The following is a 26,010-nucleotide window of genomic DNA, read 5'->3' as shown; positions in this document are numbered from 1 at the left end:
CATCTCCCAAGGGCCTCAGACCACTGTTAGAAATACAGGCCCAGTGTTACCACATCTCTTTTTCTTCAAAAGAAGGTGGAAATATGTTTAATAGGAAAGCTTCGATTTTGAAATGGTAAGGCAAATTTAAAGAGGGCCAGCCAGTGAAAACATCCAGACTGCCAGTTCTCAAACTTTGACTTAATTTCCAAAGCACAGCCTTATTTTAAAAAATATAAATGGCAATAAGGATCCTTTCTAGGATTTAGCTGTCACTTCTCTGTTGAACTCTTGGTATGAAAGGCAGGCAGAAAGGACAAGGGTTAATTTAAGAGACTTGGGCAGTGCAAAGGCAATATACGCAACCAAAGTGCTTATACCCCCATAGTATTCTGAAAGGAAAAAAAAAATTTAGAGCAGGTTATGCCCATGGGGAGTAACTTGGAAGAACTGGTCTACGTGGAAAGACTAGCCCGTGGTGAGTCTGTCTATGCCTTACCTCTTCTTGACTTTGAAGGAGGGGAGTGACAAAGGAAATTATAGGACATGGTCCTTTAGAACTCAGAGAAAACGATAAATATCTTTGGAGAATCATGACACTCATGATTAAAATCAGGATTTTTTAAAAGGGGGTTAGGGGGACAAGGAAAGGCTACTATTATAGCAAGTAGTTGGATCTTAATTTTCACATTTATAGGGAGAGTAGACTTGATCTATAAAGTACTATACTTCCATAATTGTTTTTATCCTTGTTTAAAAAGTCCAGTATAAAGATCTTATGTTTTCACTCATAAAAATACCTCTGGCAAGACAGTGAACCTGTAAACAAATGAACTATAGCAGCATTCTGGGCATTAGTACCCTGATTGTACCTGGAGAACCATTTTCATGTGGTTCTGAGGGCCTGGCCTACCCCCTGCATCCGGGCTAGAAACATGACTTTGGGCCGGCCAGGGAGAATCATCCTGACGCTTCTGTAGGGGCTAAACTGGAAAGTCCTGGAAAATCCTGGAGCTGCCGGAGGCCCTAAAAGTCAACATGAGCTAAGCTCGTTGAGATTAAGACAATGGCCCAGTAACTCTGGTAGAGCTTTTGGATGACAGGGGCTTTAGCCATGGTTATACCATTATACAATTATACAATTCTGGCATTTTTTATCTGAATAGTTTATATTGGGTTTCAAGTACTGGCTAACCTTGCTGGCTCTATTCATGGTTTAACACAAGATAATAGTGCCTCACACCAAGCACTCTCATTACTATGGATTTGTTTTTAGAAACTTCAAGTATTCTTTGAGGTAAGGACAGGGAATCAGATTCTAAAGTATATGCACATGCTTGAGGGAAGGGCCCTGAATTTTCATTAGTCTCTTAGCCTTGGTAGAGTGAATGGAGTCAACCATTTTTCATTAGGTAAGAGCTTGGTCAGCTTCAGTAAAGAGGCGGATATAAGGACATTAAATATAAATATTTGCTTATCACAAATGTTATTCTATTGATTTTACATCTTCTCCTACTGAGTTGAAGTGCATATAGGAAATAATTTAATTAGAAGAGCCCAAGAAAGTCCCTGTATAAGATTTTTTTTAAGCTCTATTTTAAACACTAATGCGGTAAATAGTTATTTGCATACCAAGTTATAGAGTTATATATTGGGGGTTAAGGGTGGGAATAGTTCTAATTTGGAACTCGGGTCTGTTTTCCTATAGAAATATCCTATGTCCTAGACTAGAAAAGTAACAGTTGAGCTTAAAAAAAATTGGAGTAAACATATCTGCATTTATGTTCTTTTCCATTAATATGAGCTAGAGTTTAATAAATTTAAATAAAGGTTACAGCCTACCTGTAATTATAATTCCATACCACCACCACATGCATTCTGTGCTTTTATTGTATGAAAAAGCTAATTTCAAATCTACATTAAACTAAGTTGAATACAAAGTCTTAGTGAAGAAGGCCTGGTGGTCTCATTTACAAAAACATATGTCCAATATTGTCTTTAACCTTAAAATTTCAGGAAGGGCACTTCAAATGGCTTCGTGTTTGCATGTTTCAGCGCGAGAGCATAGGAATAGACTCTGGCATCCACTGTAAGATGTTCTTCAGCTACCAGAGCTGCAGGAAGCAAAGAATACAACACAGGTAATGCAGTTAATGAGGGATAATGTGTCTTATCCTTCAATCAATATTTACTGAGCAACTGCTATATGCCAGTTTCTATGCCAGATGCTGCTGATACAACCTTTTTTGCTTTCAAACATCTTTAAAGGAAGAAGAAAGGCTACAAAAGCAGGATTACATTCCCAGCATGGGACAAGAACATCAGGGATAATGATTTTATGTGTTACAACAGCAAAGCTGTAAAAGCTTACAGACCCAATTGTTACACTTCCTTTATAGTTCAGGGAGGGCTTTGCTACTCAGTATATGGCAATTACATAGTCTCTTACTTAGGGACTCGTGTCTTTTCCACTGCTGGGGGACACACATTTTCCCCCTGTAAGTTAAACTGTGTGCATGTTAGGACTAGAGGTATACTACCAAGAATGAGGTCTCAGAATCTTAATTACCACAGGTTTTTATGAGAACTTCTCTTTCACTCAGATGGAGGTTGTGAGAATTTAAGTCTGTCTCCCAGCCACCTGTTTGGGAACAAGCTCAGAGGCATTTTTGTCTTTGAAGGCAGGGATCACGTCCTAACATCTAGACATGGCAGGTCTTGGTAAGTGTTGAATGCTATTCTTTGTAGCACTGTGGTCTTAAGTACCTTCCTTACAACTTCTAGAATGTTACTGGAATAAAAGGTTTACTATATTTTGATTCCACGAAAGCTAGCCAATCTGGTTCTTTTATCCCTCCCTCTTTATACAGATATTTCTTTCTGTCCCTTCCCCTTGCTCTATTTTTTCTTCCCCTTCTAAGACCAGAAGGGAAGTTAGGTAGAAGGGAGAAGGAAAGCACTTTTTAGAGAGGATACTCTTCTAATAAAAAACAATAAAAAGATACAGCATATAACATTCAAACACTCGTCCGCCAAGTGCCTTGCCTACATTATCCCATTTTACACACTCCTCCTCAGAGGGAGGGGCTGTTTGAAGTGGTAACTAATACAGTCAGCTGAGCCTCAAACCCAGCCAGGCCTGTCAGTAGTGTTGCCACGGCTTTCTCCTGAATAAATGCCGATAAATTACTGCATCTCTTCAGTATGATTATTTCTATCTCTGGCTTTGAGACCTTGAGGTGGTTTTTACCTTAGGTCTAGTTAATCAAAAGGTCAAGAGGGAATGGAAGGTATCTGGGCATCTGAAATCACAGCAGCTTTGAAAAGTCCACTTAATTTTTCAAACAAATAACAGACATTTTAAAATAAAGTGCCCTGCTTTTGAAGTGAAACTGTAAGACGCTTATACTCATGGAAGGACATCACAAACTTATCAAAGCTTCAGATCAAATTTTGAAAAATTACAATACTTAAAAACAGTAGAAAATTTAAGTATCAATTACCTGAAATACAACCAACAAAATGTTCAAATTATGAGAAGTATCTTCTATTTCATAAATGATTGAATGGGATTTTCCCAGCCAGCACAGAGGAGCTCCCTGAAGGGCCCACGTCACGTCTCTGGTGCGGTATCTCCCCATGCAGTTGTGTCCCATGTGGACATCTCTCCACCTAACTTGACTATTTTTTACAAAATCCCTATGAGGCCGGGCGCGGTGGCTCACGCCTGTAATCCTAGCACTCTGGGAGGCCGAGGCGGGTGGATCGCTCGAGGTCAGGAGTTCGAGACCAGCCTGAGTGAGACCCCGTCTCTACTAAAAATAGAAAGAAATTATCTGGCCAACTAAAAATATATATAGCAAAAAAATTAGCCGGGCATGGTGGCACATGCCTGTAGTCCCAGCTACTCAGGAGGCTGAGGCAGTAGGATCGCTTAAGCCCAGGAGTGTGAGGTTGCTGTGAGCTAGGCTGACGCCACGGCACTCACTCTAGCCTGGGCAACAAAGTGACACTCTGTCTCAAAAAAAAAAAAAAAAAAGCCCTATGAGATGGGCTGGCCAAGAATCACGCAATGTAACTACATGACCAGTGATTTACTAAGGGTCACATAGCTAGTTTGGTTCCTTATGCCAGCACAGCAAGTATAGAGTAGACACCTCAAATATTTGTTGAAGGAATATTGTTAACCTCTCCTTTCAGTTACACTCTTCACAAAGGACCATCTGACACACAAGCATATTCAAGAAAAAGCTAAGAGACAGCTACTTACACCTTTGCATAGCTACAGACTGAAGACTTATAGACTGCCTTGGGCTAGTTAGCAGGACATGATGTAGGAAACCATTCTGTAGGAAAAAAAGCTTCTAAAAGCTTTCACTTGACACACAATGTTTTGCTCATATCTTCAAACTCTCTGCCACCCAGAATGGAAAATTAGTATTGGTCAACTCCAGTTTTACAACAGGTTCTAGGTATTTGACTTTAATGATATGTAGAGGATAAAGAAATGGAGTTATATTTAAACCCCATTTGCTGGGGATGGGCACAGGGAAAAGAGGTGGAGTTGGGTGACAATCTTGAGAATGCTTACCATCAATTCTCTTCAGCAGGTCATTCTTTGGTAAAGAAATTACTTCCATAAACTCTAAACAAACAAAGTACAAGTGAAAATAAAGCTAAAGAACAAAGGCCTACCAAAAAAACCCCAAACGTCTGTAGCCATTACCACTACACTAAGCCATACACATGGTCAGCCTCTGGAGTTGAATAACATACCTCCATCCCCTGAAAACAAACAAAAGGAGAACATTTTAGCAAGGCCTGGAGTGGTAATACATTGGAACACTTTTATGCAAGACACATCACAAAAACTAAGAATTTACCAGAAACCTGGGTCTCTGCTAACTTAATTTTCATACATAGTAAAACAAATTCTAACAGTACAAAGTTATTACTGTTCTCCAAATAATGTTTAATAGCAAAATTTAAAGCATATTCTATAATATGTACACATTTTTTGACATATAGATCTGTATACTGTGTAATATATCTATATATATTAATACATATAACATACAAAAATTTACCATTTTAACCATTTTTAAAGGTACATTTCAGTGGAATTAACATTCACAGTATTATGCAATCACCACTGTCTACCTCCAGAACTTTTTCATCATCTCAAATAGAAACTCCCTATCCCTGGTAACCTCTATTCTACTTCCATCTCTAGGAATTTGTCTCTTGGGGGTACCTGCTATAAGTAGAATCACACAGTATCTGCCCTGTGCCTGGCTTATTTTACTTAGCACAGTGTTTTCAAGGTTGATCTGTATTGTAGCATGTATCAGCATGTTTCATCCTAATTTTATGGCTGAATAATATTCCATTGTATGTATGTACATAAATTTTGCTTATTCACTCATCTGTTGATAGATACTTGGGCTGTTTCCACCTTTGGCTATTGGCAGTGATGCTGCTATGAACATGAGTGTACAAGTATCTGAGTCCCTGCTTTCAATTCTTTTTTTTTTTTTAAGATAGGGTCTCGCTCTGTCTCCCAGGCTGGAGTGCAGTGGTGTCATCATAGCTCACTGTAGCCTTAAACTCGTGGGCTCAAGTGATCCTCTTGCCTTAGCCCTCCTGAGTAGGTAGGACTATAGGTGTGTGTCACCATGCCCGGCTAATTTTTTTATTTTTTGTAGAGATGGGGTCTCACTATGTTGCCCAGACTGGTGCTTTCAATTCTTTTCAGTATATGCTTAGGAGTGGAAATGCTGGTTCATATAATCATTCTATATTTAACTTTTTGAGGAACTGCCAAACTTTTCCACAGTGAATCATATGTATATCTACAGTTCAAAAATTAAGCATTTAAAATTAGCTGCAGTGGGATACTGAAACATAGATATAAACTAAAAAGGGTGAGAATGAATCACTCATACATGATTTACTGTAGTACATATAAATACCCCCTTTAAGGGGGTGGGGAAGGACATGGCATTAACAGTGGCATTAAAGCTTTTTAATCTGAACTTGCTAAGAAATATAGCGCAAAGAATTTCCTAAGAGCTTCTCTAAATACAGAACTCACTAAGGAATCATGAATAAGCTACTGCCCATAACGATTACACCATTCTTAAAATATACACGAATAAAGTAACTAGGGCAATTTTGAAGTTTCTCAGTTTACAATTTAGGCCTCTAGCTCATATTACTAAATGGGAATAAACTTTGTACAGAAAATACAGAAATATGTAATTTAACATTTTATACAAAGAACGATAAAGAGGAAAAGAAAAATGCCAAAACACAAAAGATTGGAAAAATAGACAAAAGTACTGATAAAGTATGTATGAAAGACTATGTTTCTTTCAGTGAAACACTATCATTCTTTGAACAAATCAAAAGTCAAACCAGTAGCAAGTTAAAAGATGTTTAATGCAACTCTACAACCTCACTCACAGCCAACACACACCTACCTGGCTTTGGCTTAGGTCGTACATTTTCTGCGTCATCGCCATTAATGGTTACTGTCACGATGTGTGTGGTACAGTTTGACAAACCTGGGTCCATACATACAGCTATGGAGAGAAGCGATAGACCATCTTAAACCAGTCACAAGCTTCAGTCCCTTTTGTCATTGTTTTACTACTTAAATGTCTTAGGGAGAAGACAGGGCTCGTGATTCATAGTTGGCACAGAACTGACACAGGAAACTAAAGTTCTCATGTTCAGTCAGCATAAGCTACAGGACTGCAAAGCATTTATGTGCTAAGTACTCCTATTTTTCCTAGAGTTTCTGAGTCATGTTTGGTTAAATGTGAGGGGTTAGATGGTTCTGACAAGTTATCAAATCCTTTCACCACATCAAGAAAAAAAATCATCTGGTGAGGAACACATGGAGGTGAGGAACATGTGGAGGGTTAAGTGACACTGCTTGGGGTGTGGGAAATTCTGAAAGGCAACTTAATAATTTCCTAACTCCCCCCCACCTTCAGGTCTTTCTTGCCCCAACTTACTCTCATGGGGAGGAGAGATTCACTCATCGATGGTGACCAACCCTAATCTAGGATTTCTCTTCAGTGAATTAGCCAAAATAAAAACCATGTGAATTCTGACCATAAAGAACACCCGAATAATCAATCCCTTTACATCCCGAGTAGTCTATTGCTTGGTGAATTTTCAAGAGTTTGTCCTCAAGGGCACCTGGAGAGCAATACCAACCTGGAGAGCATTCGGCAACGTCGCCTTTATAGCCAGTTTCTTCCTCAAGCTCCCGAAGAGCAGCTGCCTCTGGGCTTTCGTTATCATCTATGAGACCTGCAGGTGCAAATCATTTGTAAATTGGGACAGGGAAATCCAACTTTCTTCAAACCTCTCATTCTTCTAACGTAGTTGCTGCTGAGCTACATTAGAAGAATCAGAGCACTGTGAAAATATTCTTACAGATAAAACTGACTGAGGCTTAGCAGTTGTATAGAAAAAAAGGGCAAAAGAATAAAGCCCTGGGCAGGTTAAGCAGGGTCTGATAGGCATCGTGTGTTCCTCTTATTTAGATCTGGGATTTTTCGTGGCCATCTCAACACTGCTGTGTACAGTGTAGACAGCATCTGGGAGGATAAGTGACACAGTGGTGGCAATCTGGTTTAGGTTTGGAGGTTGCTGTGTGACTATAGCACAGGAAAGCTTATAATGTTTTTGTTTCCTTATATATAAGATGGTGATAGTATTACCTATCTTGTCTTTCTCCCTCACAGAAAAATACTGAGACCATGTAGCAAAATGCTAGAAAGGAACACTGGGGGCTGGTGGATTTTGGGTGACTCCTCCCTGTGAGGAAGCAATGAAGAGAGGCCAGTGTGAGGAGGTGGGCAACAACTCAGACTCTTTTTCCTGAAAGGAGTAAAAAAATGTAAAGAAAAAGTAAAAGCCTAGTTACTCTTAATATTATTAATTTCTTCAGTAAAATGGTAATTAAATGATGCATTCTCCTGAGCTCTAGGTAAAAAAAAAAAAAAAAAGGACAAAAAGAAAAAGAAATAGTAAATGAAAACCAACACTACTAATGACAAATGAGATTTAATCTCTTCAGATGGGGACAATCCAATAAAGTCCTACAATAATACAGGACATTAAATTCTGGACAGCTTTACTGGGCAATTGGAAAAAATATTCTTGTTCAAATTCAGATAATGTCCTCAGCCTGTTTACATAGGGCAGATCAAGCTGTCTTTTCCATTCATGGTTAAGAGTTAAGAGTCTGGCCTACTTATTATTGTTAATTTCTTGTTAGGGGCAGATCACTAGTGACAGACAATAAGCTGACAAATTGGGGAAGAGCAATTAGTCAAAGAGAGGCTAGAGAGAGCGTTGCCAAGAGGAGGGTGGGCCAGCATGGAAAGGTGGGCTTTGCTACTGTGCCTTACGTCACCTACATGGGTTCAGTGGATCGCTGGGGCCTGCTAGCCAGGAAAAGCCTCACTACAGAAATGATTTTGTTTTACTAATAACCACCAGAACAAATAAAAAGGTGTCAGACACCTAAGCTTTGCAATTCTCATGCTTTGCCCTGCCTCAAGCCAACGATCCCTGAGAAGCAATGTGATGTTATTATAGTTCCTCACCTGCAGGGAACTCGAGGCAGTATCCGCCCATCGGTGGTCGGAACTGTTTCACTAGAACAACGCACTCATAATGAAGAGTTCTCTGCAGCACGGGGATGACCGATACACCTGTCACCAGGAAATGAAACCAAGGAAATCCCTCATGAAAGGTCAGCAGTGCCAGCAATATGCTTAGAGCAAGCTAACTAAAACCCCAGTTTTAATAAACTCTGCATCCAAAATCTACTCTGTATTTGCCAGTAGCAATAAGAAGTTAACTTACTCTACAATATTGGCAGTTACTATTCTCATTGAAAAACGTTAATTGAAAAAAATAATCACATTTCTATGTTGTTTGAACTTTCTTGTTTTAAATAAAAAGCTCATTTTAGTTGTCACAGTTTCTTAAAAATAAATCAAAGCTAAAACAAAACATTTCACACAAGGTTAAGGACATAAAGTTTCAGTCTACGTTAACCTTTACATGGAACCATTTCTTACCATGCAGCAGCTAGGCTGTTGGTGAAGTTACAATGATCTATGTGGTCTTGGATTTCTTTTAAGCATTAAATCAAATAAGTTCCACTGTAGTATATGCTAACTAGACTGACTGACTGTTTTAGGATCTCCCAAGTTACTCGGACTCAATCAAAACAAAAGAAAAACAAAAAACTACTGGGTTCTGGAAAACACCAACCACCCAGGCGGAGCACTCAGCTCCTCCTAAAAGCTTTTCCATCAGTTAAGAACAGCAGCTGGAGCACAGCTACTCTGTTTGCTTCCATTGAAAACAGAAACGAAAACAAAATGGAAAAATAAGAAAGACCTATTGCCCAACTTCCCCTAGACCAGAGGTGATTTTCAGGATTGTTTCTGGGGTCTGTGCAGTCAAAGCATTCATGCCTGGAAGGGAAAGTGAACTGAATGAATAGTCTTTTCCCAATTCCATTTCCTTATCAACTTACAAAGCAAGTGGCCAATAAGCATAAAGATATATCAAATAATTTTTCCAAACTAAAGGCTCTCACCTAGATCCTTTAAACAGAATACAGAGGATTTCTAGAAGTCATAACATACCTAGACATAGTATGTGGCTTCAAAGTATATTGATTTATGTTTAGCTATAAACATTAGTACATCTTCCCCTCAAAAACACTGCTCTGATAAAAAACAAAATGAAACAATACACTGTTCTGAACTTAGATAAATTGAGCCAGAAGTTATGTATAAAGAACGCTTGCTATAGCTATACAGCATTGCAAAAAGTAATAGGAGACTTAAAGATAAAAGATCATAATTGAAGATCATAACTCTGCTCTGAGGTCTTGGTTACATTAAAAACCCTCCTATAATCACATGCTAACTTCCTTTACAAAGAGTTCTAACAGGTTTGCATTCATACCATCAGCAGTCTGTCCCTTCCTGGTTGTGCGTTTCACTGTTTCCCAGGTTCTGTTAAGGCAGAGAAGAAAAAAGTCATTAGTGCAAAAGAGGAGAATTTTCTTAGGTTTTCTGAGTACAACTAGAACTGCTTAAATGCATGCAATGCATGCAAATGTACTAATGATCAACAAGACTACAACAATAAAAATTTGCACAGAAAAGGCTACCTGTGCTCTCTTATAGCTTCTGAAAATTACCAAAGAAAACCATCACCCTAACCCTGTGGGTGCCAACTAAACAGAAGCCTGCAGAACATCTGAGCTCTTCAATTTGGATCAGAAGCCTGTGGGCAAGCAGCACAGTTGGTGGTCACAGCTTATTAAGCAGGTGATGCAAATGAAGCCCATGGACTCCCAGCCCCATCTCTAAGAAGAGAAGTTACTGTACACAGTGTGAACTATTGCCATAGTTATTTATATAATTTTGATTTTTTAAAATGTGTGACCTAAGACATACGATTTAAGAAAGTAGAACGTTTCCATTTATTAATCGAGGAATTATTAAATTTAGGTAAGTGCTCTATTTTGCATGTGTGAGATCTTATCTAAGGGTGAAAAAAAAAAAAACGGTTCCTCGAGGAAAAAGGGAGGTGAGTAACAGCAGATTCCTGCTCCCTTTTCTGGCTTTATTCCTGGTTAGCTATTTGTTTCTGTTACCTAATTCAGTTTTTTGGTAACATCTGTGCTATTCTACTTCCTCTCCTGGGAATGTTGGACAGAGCTGTACGGAAAATTCAGTTACTAAAACAATTATGCAGTTTAAAGGGAAAGGGCATAAAAGGAAAATTCCCCTTTCATCCTCTTGTCCCTACAACAGAAAAAGCAGAGTGAAGAGAGGGGAGTGAAGAAGCAATTTTTGGATTGCTTCTAAAGGAAGGTAAGACATCTGGGTGACTCTGGGGATTGGGATAAAAAGGGGTCAACATCTATATCCCAACAGGAAGAGTTATAGGACCATGACTCTGAGGAATCCTTTTGCTTATTCTTTTTATCTAGTTGTCCCTAAAATTTGAACCTTGCTACATTTCTATAAAAAATTTCAGATATTTAATCTGCTTTGAAAAAAACAGAAAAAAAAAGAACTTTCTATAAATTGTAGATCTTTCAGCACTGTACCCAAATTCTAAAGGGCAAATATGTCCAAATGAACCTAGGAAGATCAAAGACTACTATGACAGCTCACAGCAGCCTGGCATTCCTGTTAGTAGCAAGAAGCCAACCAACAAGCAATGCTCATGACAGTACAGACTGCAAGAGACAGAACACCTTTCGTCACAGCTCACTCTGCTCCCTCTTAAGGTTAGTCCTAAATACTGAAGAAGAAAGCTGGGGAAAGCACTGAAGGTCCCATCCCAAATACACTAGGAATAAGGGAAACAAAAAGAGTAGCATCAGTATAGTGGTTAAGGTAAAGTAACTAAGCAGTAATGAGCCGTAAAATATAAATGCATTTATAAGAAATATACTAGAACAAGAATGCCCCGTGAGAGCTCCAAAATCCTAAAGGTGCTCTGAGAGATATACAACTGATTGACATTCAGAAAATCTTAGTCTCTACCAAGGCGACAACCTCCTGGAGACTGTTTTCTCCTTTGTAAAACTTGGGAATGAGTATGTTATCTCCAAACCCTCTTGTAGCCTTAGAACTCTGCTTCCATTTAAATCACCCCATTCTTCAGTCTCCTTTGTTACAGGAAAGCCTGTTTCCCTTCTTCCCTCCAGTTCACCAACTCAAGAGACAGGAGGGGTAACAAAGGATGACATCAGCATTATCTTGAAAGTTAACAAATGGACATATGCCAGCATATTTTTATGCTTCTAAAATTAATTCCATATCCTCTTCCATGAATGTGACAGTGGAACAAAGGATTCTCCAGCTGCCGTTTTATCCCCTGCACTCGGCCCTCTGTACCTGTGGGTTGTGCATCTGGATTGAACCAACCGTGGATCAAAAATATTTGGGAAAAAAACTGTGTCTGCACTGAACATGTACAGACTTTTTCTTGTCATTTTTCCCTAAACAATACAGTATAACAACTGTTTATACAGCATTAGCCTTATATTGAGTATTATAAGTATCTACAGATGACTTAAAGTATATGGAAAGATGTACACAGGTTATATGCAAATATGCCATTTTTCTATCAGGGACTTTAGCATCTATGGATTTTGGTATCTGCAGGGAGTCATGGAACCAATGCCCATGGATACCGAGGGACGAATGTACAGGTTCAGTAGTCCTTATCTGAAATGTGTGGGACCATAAGTGTCTCAGATTTTGGGCTTTTTCGGGTTAGGGAATATTTGCATTACTCTGTATCATGCAGGCCTTTTGACATTTTCAACTATATTTTTACACCACAGAGCAGAGGATAAGCAAAAAGACACAGTGAGTAATGCACGTAGGTCTTAGAGCCATGTGAGGCACGGTGGGAAACCTGCCTTTGGCACACCTGGCCTGCTCATGAGCCATTTTATTCCCCTGTGTGGGCACACTTGCATGGGGGAGTCTGGGCATGCGTGGAAAGGACATATTGTAGCTGATGGGGGCTGGGAGGGTCCTTTTTCCCTTAGAGACACAGAATAAACTGTGTTGCATGCCTGTGTTTTGACTGCGACCTGTCACATGAAGTTAGGTATGTAATTTTCCACTTGTGGCATCATGTGGGTGCTCAATAAGTTTGGGATTTTGAAGCATTTTGAATTGTGGATTTTCAGATTACGAATGCTCAACCTGTACATACATGCTTTTCTACAGGTAATAGATAACACATTTGATAAATTTATAAATCATGGTGCATTGGAAAGTGCAGAGATTCATTCTTCAAAGCTTGATATTCTGTTATAAAATATTAGTGCTTTACATAACACCTCTTCAGAAGGCCAGGAGGAAGACGTAGGTATAGAAGGATGGAGGTGAACATGCTGTAAACAGGCTGCATAAACAGGGTAGTTTGGTGGAGAATTTAGAGCCCACTCCCAAACTGCTGACACAGACTCTCTGGAAGTGAGACCCAGACGTGTATTCTGGAAAAAAAAACCACAAATGCTTCTGATGCACACCCCTGATTAAGAAATGCTGGAAGGGAAGACAAGTCAAATGAAGAGATGGGCTGTGTGATTAACCAAAACATAGTCTGTAGACTAATTAGAGTTAAGGGCTATATTTTGTGTTACAAACCCAATTTTATAAGAAAAAGAGACCCAAACACTATCACCATAAACTGGGTTCCAATCTCTGTATCCATTTTTACAAATATAAGTACACTTGAACATACTATGCTCACTAAGGCTTAGGCTTTGTCACATTTCTGTATTGGGTTTGGCCTGTATCCCCTACTTATTCCATATTCAGTTCTACATATCAAACTCACTTGACACATTTTTTAAGTAAGAGTTACAGTCTTCCGCTGTGTTCTTGGATCACAGCATGCACCACTTTTTGGTGGGTTTTATTTCTTTATTTATTTTCCGTTATGCTGGCAGGATCAACCAGGTTGGTTGGGTGTTAATTCAACAGTGCTATATACATCTTAACATGTTTCCATAGTTCTCCAACACTGGGTTTTATTAAGGTTTTTGTTAGTTCAGTAAATATAACCAAAAGTTGTTGAGATTACTGGCAAGTCCATGTATTTTCACCTTGATGACAGATGTATTTCCTCACAAACCATGTACTCTGACCACTTAGCAAATGGAGTTTTTATATTAATGAATTTAAATCATGTAATCGAGACACAAATTTAGTTGTTTTCTTATTTTATCATTCTTTTTGTTCCCTTTTATATTTCACTAAGTAAATACTTAATATTTTTTAACACATTGCTTTTTTTTGACAGTTTATAATACTAAAATATTACTAAACAAAAAATCTGGTAAAGAAAAAAAGGTTAATCACATAGCTTCCTGTTTTTTAGCTACAATTTTCCTTCTAGCCTTTTCTTACACATTATTTTACAGCATTTAAGAAGCATATGTACAATTTTCTATGTTGTTATCAACTTTTTAACTTTTCCCATATTGCTAGCTTGTCATCATAACCTGATTTTACACTTGATCTTAGCCAAAAGTCTGAGAAGCAATCATAATCTGCTTTTTAGATGGCTGTAGAATTTTTACCAAGTGGATATACCATTTAACAATTAGTTATATATTTTTAAGATGTTTAGGCTGCTTTCAATTTTTCTGTCTTTTAAATTTTTGATGAACATTATGTATACATAAATCTAACTCCTAATAATAATTTCTTTAACACATTCTTAGAAATGGGATTATTACGTGTAAGGGTACAATATCTTCATGGCTATTGACACACATTGTGAAATATGCTTTACAAATTTTTTTTTTCCAATTTACATTTCTATGAGGCAGGCATGTAAGTTTTCCCTCAAAATAAGCAATGTTTTTGTTTTCTTTTTCATTCTTGTAATTTAGAGATTAAAAATTGGTTTTACTAGAAGAAAGCAACATGTACTATTATTCTGTCACCTTATCAGTTTAAATTAGGTTTGGCCTAAAAGTTTTAGGTCTGCAGTAGTCTACCTAGGGAAAAGGGTGTTAAAATAGGTTCCTAATCTGATTAGTTATTGTAACAGATTTACAAACCAGTTTTATTCAAAGGTTATAAATGATCCAAACAGTTTAATAATGGAAAAACAGCTAAATTAGATTCTGTATTTAAAATAGTTTACAAAAAAGGAAAACGTGTATGCCAAACACTCAACAGAGACCCCAAGAACCCAAATACTGAACATTTTATGAGAGAAAAAAAAATGTTTACCTAGTTTTACCAGTAGGATCCATGTAAGTTGTTTTTTCAAGCTTGACCCATTTTCCTTCTGAAATTAACTAAAAGGATATCAGATAATAAGTTGGGAAACTTTCAAACCAAGTTGTTTTTTATCTAAAAGGGTTTTTTTCCTTTCAAATTTTCTCTATGTAGCCCTCCCAATAATCATGTTTCCCTCCCAATAATTTATGGGTGAGTTTTCAGTTCAGAGTAGGTACTCAAAAGTTGTTTTCCTAAAGGGTAGTTCTGTTGCTTTTTGGAATTCTTGAGTTTTCCAGATGCTCCGATGTTCTCTCCCTTGATCTGGGTGTGAGCCACATAGGTGTCTTTACTATGTAAAAATTCATAATTGTTACTTTACTGTCAATGATCACATATTGGAAAAGCTGACTGTGGGGAAACCAGGTCAATGACTGGATTACCTATGAGATATGTGGGTTTCCCACCCAATCTGAGACGGGCATGCCAGGATCGTTCTGCCTAGACATTGAGGAGTTTCAGTTACCAGGACTAACTTACCTATGGCACTATACTGAACTGAGAGGAAAGTTTCACTGTGTACATAAAGCAGTAGCCTTTTTCTTACTATCCTATCTTTCACTTCTTGCCAGCAGCAACCTAATAATTTTCAGCAGATCTGTTCACAGACAACATGGAAAGGTTTTAAATCAAAAAGAATTCCAGAAAGGTGCCAAGATCAGAGTTCCAAGATGAAGGATTTAAATTTTATCCATTGCAATGGTTCCTGCAACAAGAGACTTTTAAAGCTAAATTGAGTAACACGCAAGACACACATTGGTTCTAGAACTCACTGGAATTTAGACTATAATTAACAACTTAGGCTTTTATTGTTCTTATACATGTCAAAACCATAAACAGCTAAGATGTGATAACTAAATATGAAATATTTAAGTCCTAAAATACACATATAATTTATTCTTTTATTCAGGGAAAAAGATTAAGAATTCTTCTGTTACAGCCAAAATCTACTCACAGTCTCAATTTCACTAATACACATAATCAAGAGGGACATACTACTGCACCCACACAAGAGCAAAATGTACGTGGGCCCAGAAAACAGAGTAGGAAAAAGCCCTAAAAACTGTCTTCAAGAATGAAAAACAATCATTGGAAACAACAGTCTATACATTTGTTTTAAACTCAGATTTATGTGGGGAGGGGAAAGAAAAGTGCAAAGTAACTTATACCTCCTCTGAAATAATAGACTGTTTGGTAGTCTGAGAAGAATCCATTGGTTCTTGGTTCTCCATTTTCAAACTAATTCGTTTTTACAGTCCTCAGGTGAGAAGTTCACTCTGCAAGATAATGAGATTCATTTAAGCTAAAATTATTTTTCTGAATTAAACATTTCTCTATAGGTCCCTAGTCAAAATACTTAAATGGCAAAAACAATTTTTCTTTTTAAGAGATGGAGTCTTGCTCTGTTGCCCAGGCTGGAGTGCAATGGTGTGATCATAGCTCACTGTAGTCTCAAACTCCTGGCTGCAGGCGATCCTCCTGCCTCAGCCTCCTGAGGATCTGGGACTACAGGCCACTGGTATTAAATACATTTCCATTATTGTGTCCCATTTACTGTGTTTTTTTTTTTTTTTTTTTTTTTTTGAGACAGAGTCTTGCTCTGTTGCCCAGGCTAGAGTGAGTGCCATGGCGTCAGCCTAGCTCACAGCAACCTCAGACTCCTGGGCTCAAGCGATCCCACTGCCTCAGCCTCCCGAGTAGCTGGGACAACAGGCATGCGCCACCATGCCTGGCTAAATTTTTTCTATATATATTTTTAGTTGGCCAGATAATTTCTTTCTATTTTTAGTAGAGACGGGGGTCTCACTCTTGCTCAGGCTGGTCTCGAACTCCTGACCTCGAGCGATCCACCCGCCTCGGCCTTCCAGAGTGCTAGGATTACAGGCGTGAGCCATGGCACCCAGCCTATTTACTTTTAAGTTTCAACACATATCAAAGTCACAGTTACACAGAAAGAGTTAACTAGTACTACAAGGTCTGTTATGAGAAGAGCAGGTTACTATCCCATTTGTTGTAAGCTATGAATTCTTATTTCTTGGTTTATTTCTTCATTTTTGGACTTTGTCTGAAAAATCTTTTTTTTTCCTACCCTCATAGTTGATTGATAATTCTGGCTGCATACAGGATTGTAGGCTGAAAACAATTTTCTATTAGAAACCCGGGGGCTTTGCTCAGTTGCTTTCTTCTGATGTTGCTGCTGAGAAGTCTGAAGCTATTCTGATTCTTGAGCCTTTGTCCATGTGGCCTGTTTTCCGTCCCTGGAAGCTTGTATTGATAGTTAGTCACATCTTCGGGCTGATGTTATTGTCACTCAGCTGGGTCCTTTCAGTCTAGAAACTTCATACTTTCTTTAGAGGGAATTTTCCTCGAATTGCTTCACTGGTAATTTCCTCCTATTTTCTCCATTCTCTCTTTTAAGAACATTTTTGAGCTGTTGGACTTCCTGAATCGATCCTCTCTTATGTTTTTCACTCCTTATCTCCCTTTCCTTATTATTGTCTACATTTCTCAATGGCTACTCTAACTCCTCACTACCTTCTATTCCCCAGGTCCCTGACTACCCCACCTCCTGACTCTAGCTTCAGAGAAAATGCAGACCAACAAGTATCAACTCTCTTACCAACTGTCTTACAGCACAGTGTCTTTGCTCTTTGTTTCTTCTGGGACCCAAAATTATAATTATACTACCCATTAAATCTTCAATTTTTACCCAGACAGCAAGTTTCCCTATCCTAAAATACAATAAACAAAATAAACTATATTAATTAAATTAATTAAAACAAACTGTATTCATCAAGTGCCTTAAAAAATCAAATACCTGATTGACTATCTCAGGTAACCTGGCTCCATGTGAATAACCTCATGGGAAAAGCAGGTCAACTAGTCTAAAAAGCTTTAAGGCACTTAAGTTATGTGCTAGGTCCTCTTATGTATATATCTTTATAGCTTCCCTCAGATTTTCAAAAGGATTGTTGACTGCCAAAATGAGAAAGTACTACAGGTATTCTGAAGGGTAGTTCCTCATCTACTATTCTTCATGTGACTGAGTTCAACTCAATTACAGAACAGTCCAAAGATCAGTTCAAAGATCAATCCTCAGTCAGCACATTAAGCTTTAAAACAGGTTGTTTTAAAAATTTAAGCTAGAATGTTGGAGAAATAGGAAAAAAAGCTACATAAATTTTTTTAAAAAGTGGCAGACAGGGCTAGTCCTTCCTAGGATAGGTAATTTTCTGGAAGGCAATCAGTCCCATAGGGAAACAGTGTTCTGCAGCAATCCACTGACAGCATAAATGACAAAAAATAAGTGATTAAAGAGTGATTTCAAAAGTATATTCTTTACTATGAGATTCCCAAAATGTTGCAGGAAGACTATAAAGGCACCTCAAAAATAGTACTGAAACAGAAAAGGAATATTATTTTTAGCACCAGTTCAAAAACAGAAGGCAAATGGTGCCATTTGGGGCTAGTCACTACAAGAAACCTGCTGCAGGAAAGAACAGATGAGGTTTAAATTCCATGCTTCATACTGCACTGTCTCCACCACTGTGACAGAGCGTTCCTAAAGTGACTCATGACTGTTTCAAGATTTAAAAGCAAAGTTTAATTTGAATTTTATCCACTTCAATTTAAGGTCTTCTACATATCGCCAATATGTGTATGTTAAAAAATACACATGTCCATGATGTTGCGTGTTCTACAGTTTCATTCATGATTGTCCACCGTCTCCAAAGTCACAAACTGTTTTAATTCACATAATCCATTTTAACTCAGGTCAGTTTGAACTATGATGTGTCAGATGCTTAATTTTCCAAGGTACAAAAACTCTAGGGAGGGAAAATGTCACAAGATTCTCAGAGTTCTTGCACGGTGGTGGGCAGAAGTCTTTGCTAGCTTTGTGAGTGTGGGCAATTAAAATGTCTGAGTATGTATGTACTCAGCACCAACCAACCTCTGTTCCTGCCCTCGAGCACCTTACAGTTTAGCAAGCAAATCAGAAGGGCAAAAGCCTGCCACAGAGATAACACAGTATTAGGGTGTTTTAAAGGAGCGACAAATCACATCCACTTGGGAGGCAGTGAGGAAAATGATAAATATTTTTAAAAGGTAGTCTGATATTAAGATATGATTTAGAAACCAAGAAGGCAGCGAAGCATTCCAACTAGAAAGAACTACATTAAAAAGGCAGCGACACCAACTGGGGCAAGGTTGAGAAATTTCTACAGTTTGGCAAGCTTTGTGGTTCTTAACCTTTCCCTGTGTCCCCTTCTCCCACCCTCCCCTTTAAAAAAAACCCATATAATGGGTGACGTTAACATTTGCAAACACATTTATTTCTAAAGGCATACACCAACTGGGCTGGATCCCTGCTGCCTTCCCCCCCCCACCCCCCCAAAATCTGCAGGTAAACAAAGCGCACAATCCTAACTGGCATGCCACAGATTCCTGTTGCTTTATAAGCTAGTTTTGGAGTTAGGCAGCAAGTACAACCCTCTATTTAAAAGGTAAGATGATAAGTGATTAATTTTTCACAAACTTAAGTATTTCAGTATTAGTAACAACAGCTGGAAAAGAGTTACCTGGAGTTAAGATTCAAGAAGTTAAACCAAGAACTCAAAAGCCAGGTTGTGGAATTTGTACTCAGGCTCATTATTCAATTATTACCATACCTGAATCCCCTATAATCTGTTGAGGCTGCAAAAGTGAAGCAAAAATCAAAACAAAAATTGTATGTTGGCTAGTCTCTCCCTGATAAAAGCTGAGTATTTTAAACACACCAATACTCAGCCAAATAAAAGATGTAGGAGCTCAACTCATAAGCAGAGCTTCTGATGGACAAGAGCGTGAGTTTCCATTAAACTTGCAACAGTTTAATAATTGAATAGAGAAATCAATAAGGCAGTTTGAAAGAAATTTAGTAGGGAGGGGATCAGTTTCTTGCAGAAATAACTTACTTTATGATTGTATTGTTAAAGTCAAGCATCCAATTAAGCATGTCTAAGATGCTGTTCTGTAATAGGGGGAATGGCCTGGGGCCAAAACAGGCAAAAATATTTTCTGTCTCTTTAAAACATCCTCCACTCTTCTGAGAACTGACGCCTGCATCCCTGCCTCAGGCCAGCATTTTCTTTATTTGTGCGACAGGAGATGGCCCACCCTGGACCTGGTATAGGGAGGTCCTAGGCAGAGGTCACCAAATTGTCTTCAGTGGAGATGGGATGATCAGAATCAACTTGAAGAGTAATTGCCTGAAGCTGAGAACCAATCCTTTAAAATCTCTGTAGTTTTTCAAATGTTCAGGGAATTTAGATTTTGAGAGGAGGTCTACCATTTTCCTTCTTTGCGGGCAAAGTAATAAAACTTCTCTTTCCTTCCCCCCAAACCACTTGTCCTCGTTCTTCTGATTTGGCCTTGTGGACAAGTGCCCAGTTCGGTACCAATTCTATGTTCTGGCAGGCTGATGACACAGTAAAGCCACTTGATTTATAAGGAACAAAGAGTCAAATAATTTGTATAGTCATCTTTAATAGTTTTTGTTATAATCATAAAACTTAAAAAAAAAATTTTTTTTTTTTTTGAGACAGAGCCTCACTCTGTCACCATGGCATCAGCCTAGCTCAACCTCAAACTCCTGGGCTCAAGCAATTCTAGCTAGGACTACAGGCGCACACCACCACGGCCGGCTAATTTTTCTTTTCTATTTTTAGTAGAGACGGGATCTTACTCTTGCTCAGGCTAGTCTCAAACTGCTGAGCTCAAGCGATCCTCCCGCCTCTGCCTCCCAGAGTGCTAGAACTACAGGCGTGAGCCACCGCACCTTCTTTTAAAGAACCAAACAAAATTGAATTTTGTAGCGTGACAGGAAGGAATGGGAGTGGGGGAAAAAAGAATGATATTAAAAAAGTTCGATTAGAATGCTTCCAGTCTTATGACTCCATCACTGCAGGGATGATGATAAAAACCTGGTTTTATTTTTCGAGGCTGATTAACTTTTGCGGGGCCGGACTAAATGCACTCGACGCTCAAAGGAGGCAACTCTAGTTTTTCCTCTGCTTTCTCAAATTTACCTCCTTTCTTTTACCTCCGAAGTCGAACCCTCCTCCCCCAGGCTCGTACAGGCGGGCTTCCTTCCCTCTTGTCTCTCAAAACTCTCAACTGCAAACCGAGCATTCTACTCTTTTGCAGGTGTCTCTATGTTACACTCAAACTAACATTTAACTGTGGCGTTCCCCGCTTTCTTTACTCCCAGTAGCCCAGGCTCTTACACCCCAATCCCTGGCTTTCCTCGGGCGCTTCCGCAGCGGTCGCCGCCTCCCGTGCCCAGACGGGATCCCAGCCGCACACTGGGAGACACGCGCGCGGCTGCCCGCACTGCCCGCCCCATCCAGATATGCTCCCTCTCTCCTTCTCCTTCTCCCTCTCCCTCTCCTGCCCAAAAAGACCTCGCACGGTGATTGGCCCGCGCCCAGTTACTTACTGGGGGTGAAGAAGGGCCGTGGGAGGAATGAAAATAGGACAAATCCGAGGCAGCAGGCTCAGCAGATGCCAGTGCCACGGCTGGAAACACCGGCGCCTCTCGCGGTTTTAAGACGATGTGCGCGTGTTCTCCCCGCGGCACCCGTAGAACCTCCGCCTCTGACCTAGCTTCAGAAAATTACCTTCCGGGTCAATGTGCGTCTAGGGCGGAAAGGAGTCGTAAACTCCTTAAAATTCCTTTCTCAACACGGCCGCAGTTCCTCTTTCGAGACCAGAATTCTTTCTGTGTGCGTGCCTGCCTAGAATAAGCCCCACGATTTTCCTTCTCCGCTTCCTTTTCTCCTACTTCCTCCTTGCTTTATGGACCGGAAGAGTCCTTGAACTAAAATAGCTCGGCAGGCACTTCCGGGACCGGAGCCCAGGGTTCCGGGAGAGCGCTGGCAGGAAAGGGAAAGGCGGCGGCGGCGGCGGCGGCGGCGGTAGCTGGAGGATGAAGAAGGAGCATGTGCTGCACTGTCAGTTCTCCGCGTGGTACCCGCTCTTCCGAAGCCTCACCATCAAGAGGTAAGATGGGAGGGGTTAGGCCGGGCCGAGTGGCCAGAGGGAACTGCGGCATTTGGGCGAATCCTATCTCAAAAGCAAAATCAGCAGGCCTTCTACCGACTGCATGGGAGCGACGGTGTCGACACGTCGACTTCCTAATAGTATTCGAGGTGGGGAGGTTAATGATGGAGGTCCGTGTTTGCCCTGCGCCCCGTAGCGAGCCAGGGAGTGTGCTGGGGAGGTGGGAGGGTAGCTGGTTGTTCAGTGGGGGTTGGAGACGGGGTGAGTAGTGGATTAACCTAGTTTAGGCTTGGGAGTTCACCATCACTACTTTTAGAACTACAGGCGCAAGGTGATCTGGAGAACTGGGTGGTCTGGGCTTTGCCACTGGCTAGCCCACCGAGTGACTTAATTGCTTTCTGCCCCCCTGGGGAGCGGTGTGGGAGTTTGGGGAGTTTTTGGTCAACGGGGACAGAATTACTATTAGCTAGGAGGAATAAATGCAAAGATCTATTGTACAGCATGGTGACTGTAGTTAATGACGATATAGGTATTCTTGAAAAAACGCAGAGGGTGCATATTAATTGTTCACACCACAAAAATAACCATGTGAGGTAATGCTTTGGTTAATTAGCCAGATTAGACCATTCCACAGTGTATATATACTTCAAAACGTCAGATACACGATAAATACATACAGTTTTATCTGTCAATTTAAAAAATGTTGTAGATAGAAAATCTGGAGTTTGCTGTTATTGATTTTGTGCAGTGACAGTTCAATAATTGATGATTCATTATATTATTTTTTCATTCAATAAAAATCGGATATATACTTTACAAAATAAATTGTGTAGTTGGCTTCCGAATTGTGGTAAGTTAAAATGCATAAGAAATTTCAAGTTCTTAAATACTGTTGGAATCTTTGGGAGAACCTTAGAGTCACTGTACTTATACTGTCATTTGTTAGCTTTATAAGAGTTAAATATTTGGGGAGGCTTATTTATAATCAGACAATAGACATTTAAAAATAAAACTGAATACTTTTTTAAAAAAGACTTTTACATTCCAAAGCCTCACTTGAAATCGATTAAAATTTAGTTAGATTTACAAACAGAATAAGATTTTTAGTTGAACTTAAAAGCCTGAGGAAGAACTAGGTTTTTGAATGTGAATTTGTAACTTTGACGAATCAAATATTAATTTCTAAAACCGAAGTTGCCCATTAATAATCTTTTCTGTGCACAAAAAACATTTGTAATGTGCCAAAAACATTTTCCCATAAATAAATGAGGCATATTATAATTTGATGATGTTTTATTGACTGTAAAAGCAGGCTGTAATCTTTTTCACTTTTTAAAAATATACACCTCAAGATCAAAATAATAGCGTTACTTTTAGATATGTGTGGCAGGAATTTTTGATGATTTATTATTACAGAGAAAAACACTAATTATCTCATAAGTTTTTAAGTGACTTCCAGTATGGCTCTGCCATTTTTAATTATGATTATCTGAAACAAATTAAGCTAAAGCATGCCCAGTTAAGCAGCTTCATATCTGGTGGTCAGCTGAATAGAATGCCACCAAAACACATCCAAACATATCATGAATTCTTAGCCTTAAGTGCTCATTGCCAGCCACAGATTAGTTTCCAGATCCTGAGTCTCCTACTGCCCCTGTTAATTTTCTGGTTTATTTTGCTGCTTTTTCTGTGTTGCAGCAAGTATCTGCTGGTCTCTTATTTCTTAAAGACACAGAAACATTGTGCTCAGACTGAATTCTTTTGAGCTTGTTGCTTTCATATTGTGATTTTCATCTGGTTCTTTGGATTTAGCTGTTTTTTGTTTATTTGTTTCTTTGCCACAAAGATCTTTGTAGTAATTATGTAAACTGCAATATTTATTCATATTATTCTAATTCCTTGTCTGCTTCTACCAAATGTATGTCATTAACATTTTCCACTTCATATTAAAATAAAAAGAACAAATAATTCAAAAACATAATGTAGTGTGGCCAGACAAGGTAACTCATGCCTATAATCCTAGCAGTCTGAGAAGCTGAGGCAAAAGGATCACTTGAGCTCAGGAGACCGGCCTGAGCAAGAGTGAGACCCCATCTCTACTAAAAATAGAAAAATTAGCCAGATGTCATGGCTGAGGCTGAGGCAAGAGGATCGCTTGAGCCCAGGAGTTTGAGGTTGCAGTGAGCTATGATGACGCACTGGATGACAGAGCCAGACTGTGTCTCAAAAAAAAAAAGAAAGAGAGAAAATTAATCAAGTGTGGAATTTTTTCTTTCTGCTTTTGGTTGTCTTTTAAAATGATGCCTCTTTTTGGTGTGTGTATTTTTTTTTTTTTTTTTAGTGTCATTCTTCCACTTCCTCAGAATGTGAAGGATTATTTACTCGATGATGGAACTCTGGTGGTTTCAGGAAGGTAAAGTACATTAAAAAAAAATTCCTCAAACTTTATCATAAATGTGGTAATGATTAATCTCAACACTTACCATATAAAATGAATAGATTAGCTTAGGCACCATTCTCTCCCTTTAGCTTTTTTTCTTTCCTAGCTAAAATTGTGTGCTGATCTTTCTCTCATGTTTCTTGTCAGTGCTCAGTTAATATTTTCAAAATTGAGTACTTCTCCCTCTAATAATTACTGTTGTGAAATTGAGCAGTTCCTTTCACCTCTGCCTTTAGGAACCGAAAATGATGATAACTTTTTCTTTTCAAGGTAGCAGGGTTGGGGGAGGGCACATTAAAACCCTTTCAGATCCTTCAGTTTTTAAGATAAAAATTCATTGTCCCTTGCAAACAGAAAGCTTAACTAGGGTTTATCATTTTAACTCCTCAACATTTTGTTCTTCACAGTAGATCTACCATGGCCCCACCCACACCTTCTAGAAGCTGTTTAGGTAGTTCTCCTATTTGTAAAGGGAAGAAGTTACCATATTTCATTCTTTTTAGTGCAAACTGGGAAGTTTAAGAATCATAGAATTTAGTGAAGTTACAATTTTGTCATTCAAGTGTCTGCTCAGAAGTCATTTTATCTAAGTGTTTGTCCTTCACCATCCTTTCTAAAATAGCCTGACAGTAACCCTTGCTGGTTTATCACTTTGTCCTCGACCTTCTTTTATTTTTCTGCATAACACTTAATTCCACCTGACATAAATCGCCTAACTGTTTCATTGGAATGCAATCTCATGAGAACAGGGCCTTGGCCAATTTTCATCACCCCAGCTCATGGAACAGTGCCTGATACATCAGAGGTGCTTGGTATACATTTGTTGGATGAGTAAACCTTAGAAATGTAGAGTTGTGTGTGTTTTCAGTAACACTAAATTGACCTCATATTTTTGCCTGGTAGATTTTAAGTGTAGCTTTCTGGATTATATTTCTGGTTTTGGTATTTATAGCCCCTTAATAATCTGAAAGATATTAATATAAAGCCTTAATAATCTGGAATAATTGGAGGATAAGGAAACAGTAGAAAAGTTAGATAAGTCTCAGCTTTGGGATATTTACAGACTTAATTTTATTATTCCCAAATATAGCATATATAATAAGCTTATATAAATGAGAGTATAAATAAAATGACTCTTAATATTAGCAAATACGTGGTACATTTCAGTACTGTAAACGTATTGAAGAGTTCCTATATTGATTTTCATTGGCCAGATGTTTGCACAGCCTCTGATTTAGGCAAGCACTGTAGTAAATACTGTTAATCATTGCTGTACCTGGATATAGCAATGCACTAATCACGTAGGGACTCTGCCCTTTTGGAGTTGACAGTTCAGCTTCATATTTTGTGAGACTCGATATAGTGTAGTGCTGGTTATTGAGTCAGATTGCCTAGTTTTAAATCATATCTTCGCTATTTTCTAGCTCTCTGTTCCTCAGTTTCCTTATCTATAAATGGGGCAAATGACAGTGTAGTGCTTACCTTGCAGGGTTGTGAGAATGTGAGACCTGCTACTGGGTTCAACTAAAGTGGTGACAATAGAGGGGAAAGTGAATGGATTTGAGATGATTTGGAACTTGCACCTTCAGAACTTAATGATGGAGAGGAAAGTGTCAAGAACTCCTCTCAGATTTCTGATTGAAGAGCAGATGAATGAAGATGTCATTGGCTTAG

General features: G+C 38.9%; 2 protein-coding genes across 4 annotated transcripts in view; one reads left to right on the top strand and one right to left on the bottom strand.

Moving 5' to 3' along the window:
* Positions 1-1,855: 1,855 nt before the first annotated feature.
* NUDT5 (nudix hydrolase 5) lies at positions 1,856-21,673 on the bottom strand. Of its 3 annotated transcripts, none has more exons than XM_045535355.1 (10): positions 21,515-21,673; positions 16,025-16,132; positions 14,808-14,875; positions 9,988-10,037; positions 8,607-8,714; positions 7,207-7,302; positions 6,462-6,563; positions 4,756-4,764; positions 4,571-4,624; positions 1,856-2,093 (listed from the first exon to the last, which is right to left on the bottom strand). In XM_045535355.1, the coding sequence occupies exons 2-10, from the start codon at positions 16,085-16,087 to the stop codon at positions 1,984-1,986; spliced, it is 660 nt and encodes a 219-aa protein (XP_045391311.1). In that variant the 5' UTR covers positions 16,088-16,132; positions 21,515-21,673; the 3' UTR covers positions 1,856-1,983. The 3 variants fall into 3 exon arrangements, with proteins under 3 accessions (XP_045391311.1, XP_045391304.1, XP_045391319.1); XM_045535348.1 differs by lacking the exon at positions 21,515-21,673 and adding an exon at positions 21,334-21,483; XM_045535363.1 differs by lacking the exons at positions 16,025-16,132; positions 21,515-21,673 and adding an exon at positions 15,336-15,657.
* Positions 21,528-26,010, top strand: part of CDC123 (cell division cycle 123) — a 42,883-nt gene continuing 38,400 nt past the window's right edge. The window contains exons 1-2 of the mRNA XM_045535336.1: positions 21,528-21,896; positions 24,238-24,309. Coding sequence (XP_045391292.1) covers positions 21,823-21,896; positions 24,238-24,309 — 146 coding nt within the window. The 5' untranslated portion in view covers positions 21,528-21,822. The remainder of the gene's footprint in view (positions 21,897-24,237; positions 24,310-26,010) is intronic.

The sequence above is a fragment of the Lemur catta genome, chromosome 1, assembly GCF_020740605.2.
Source record: "Lemur catta isolate mLemCat1 chromosome 1, mLemCat1.pri, whole genome shotgun sequence".
NCBI classification, from domain to species: domain Eukaryota; kingdom Metazoa; phylum Chordata; class Mammalia; order Primates; family Lemuridae; genus Lemur; species Lemur catta.
This window is presented reverse-complemented; position numbering and strand designations above follow the sequence as displayed.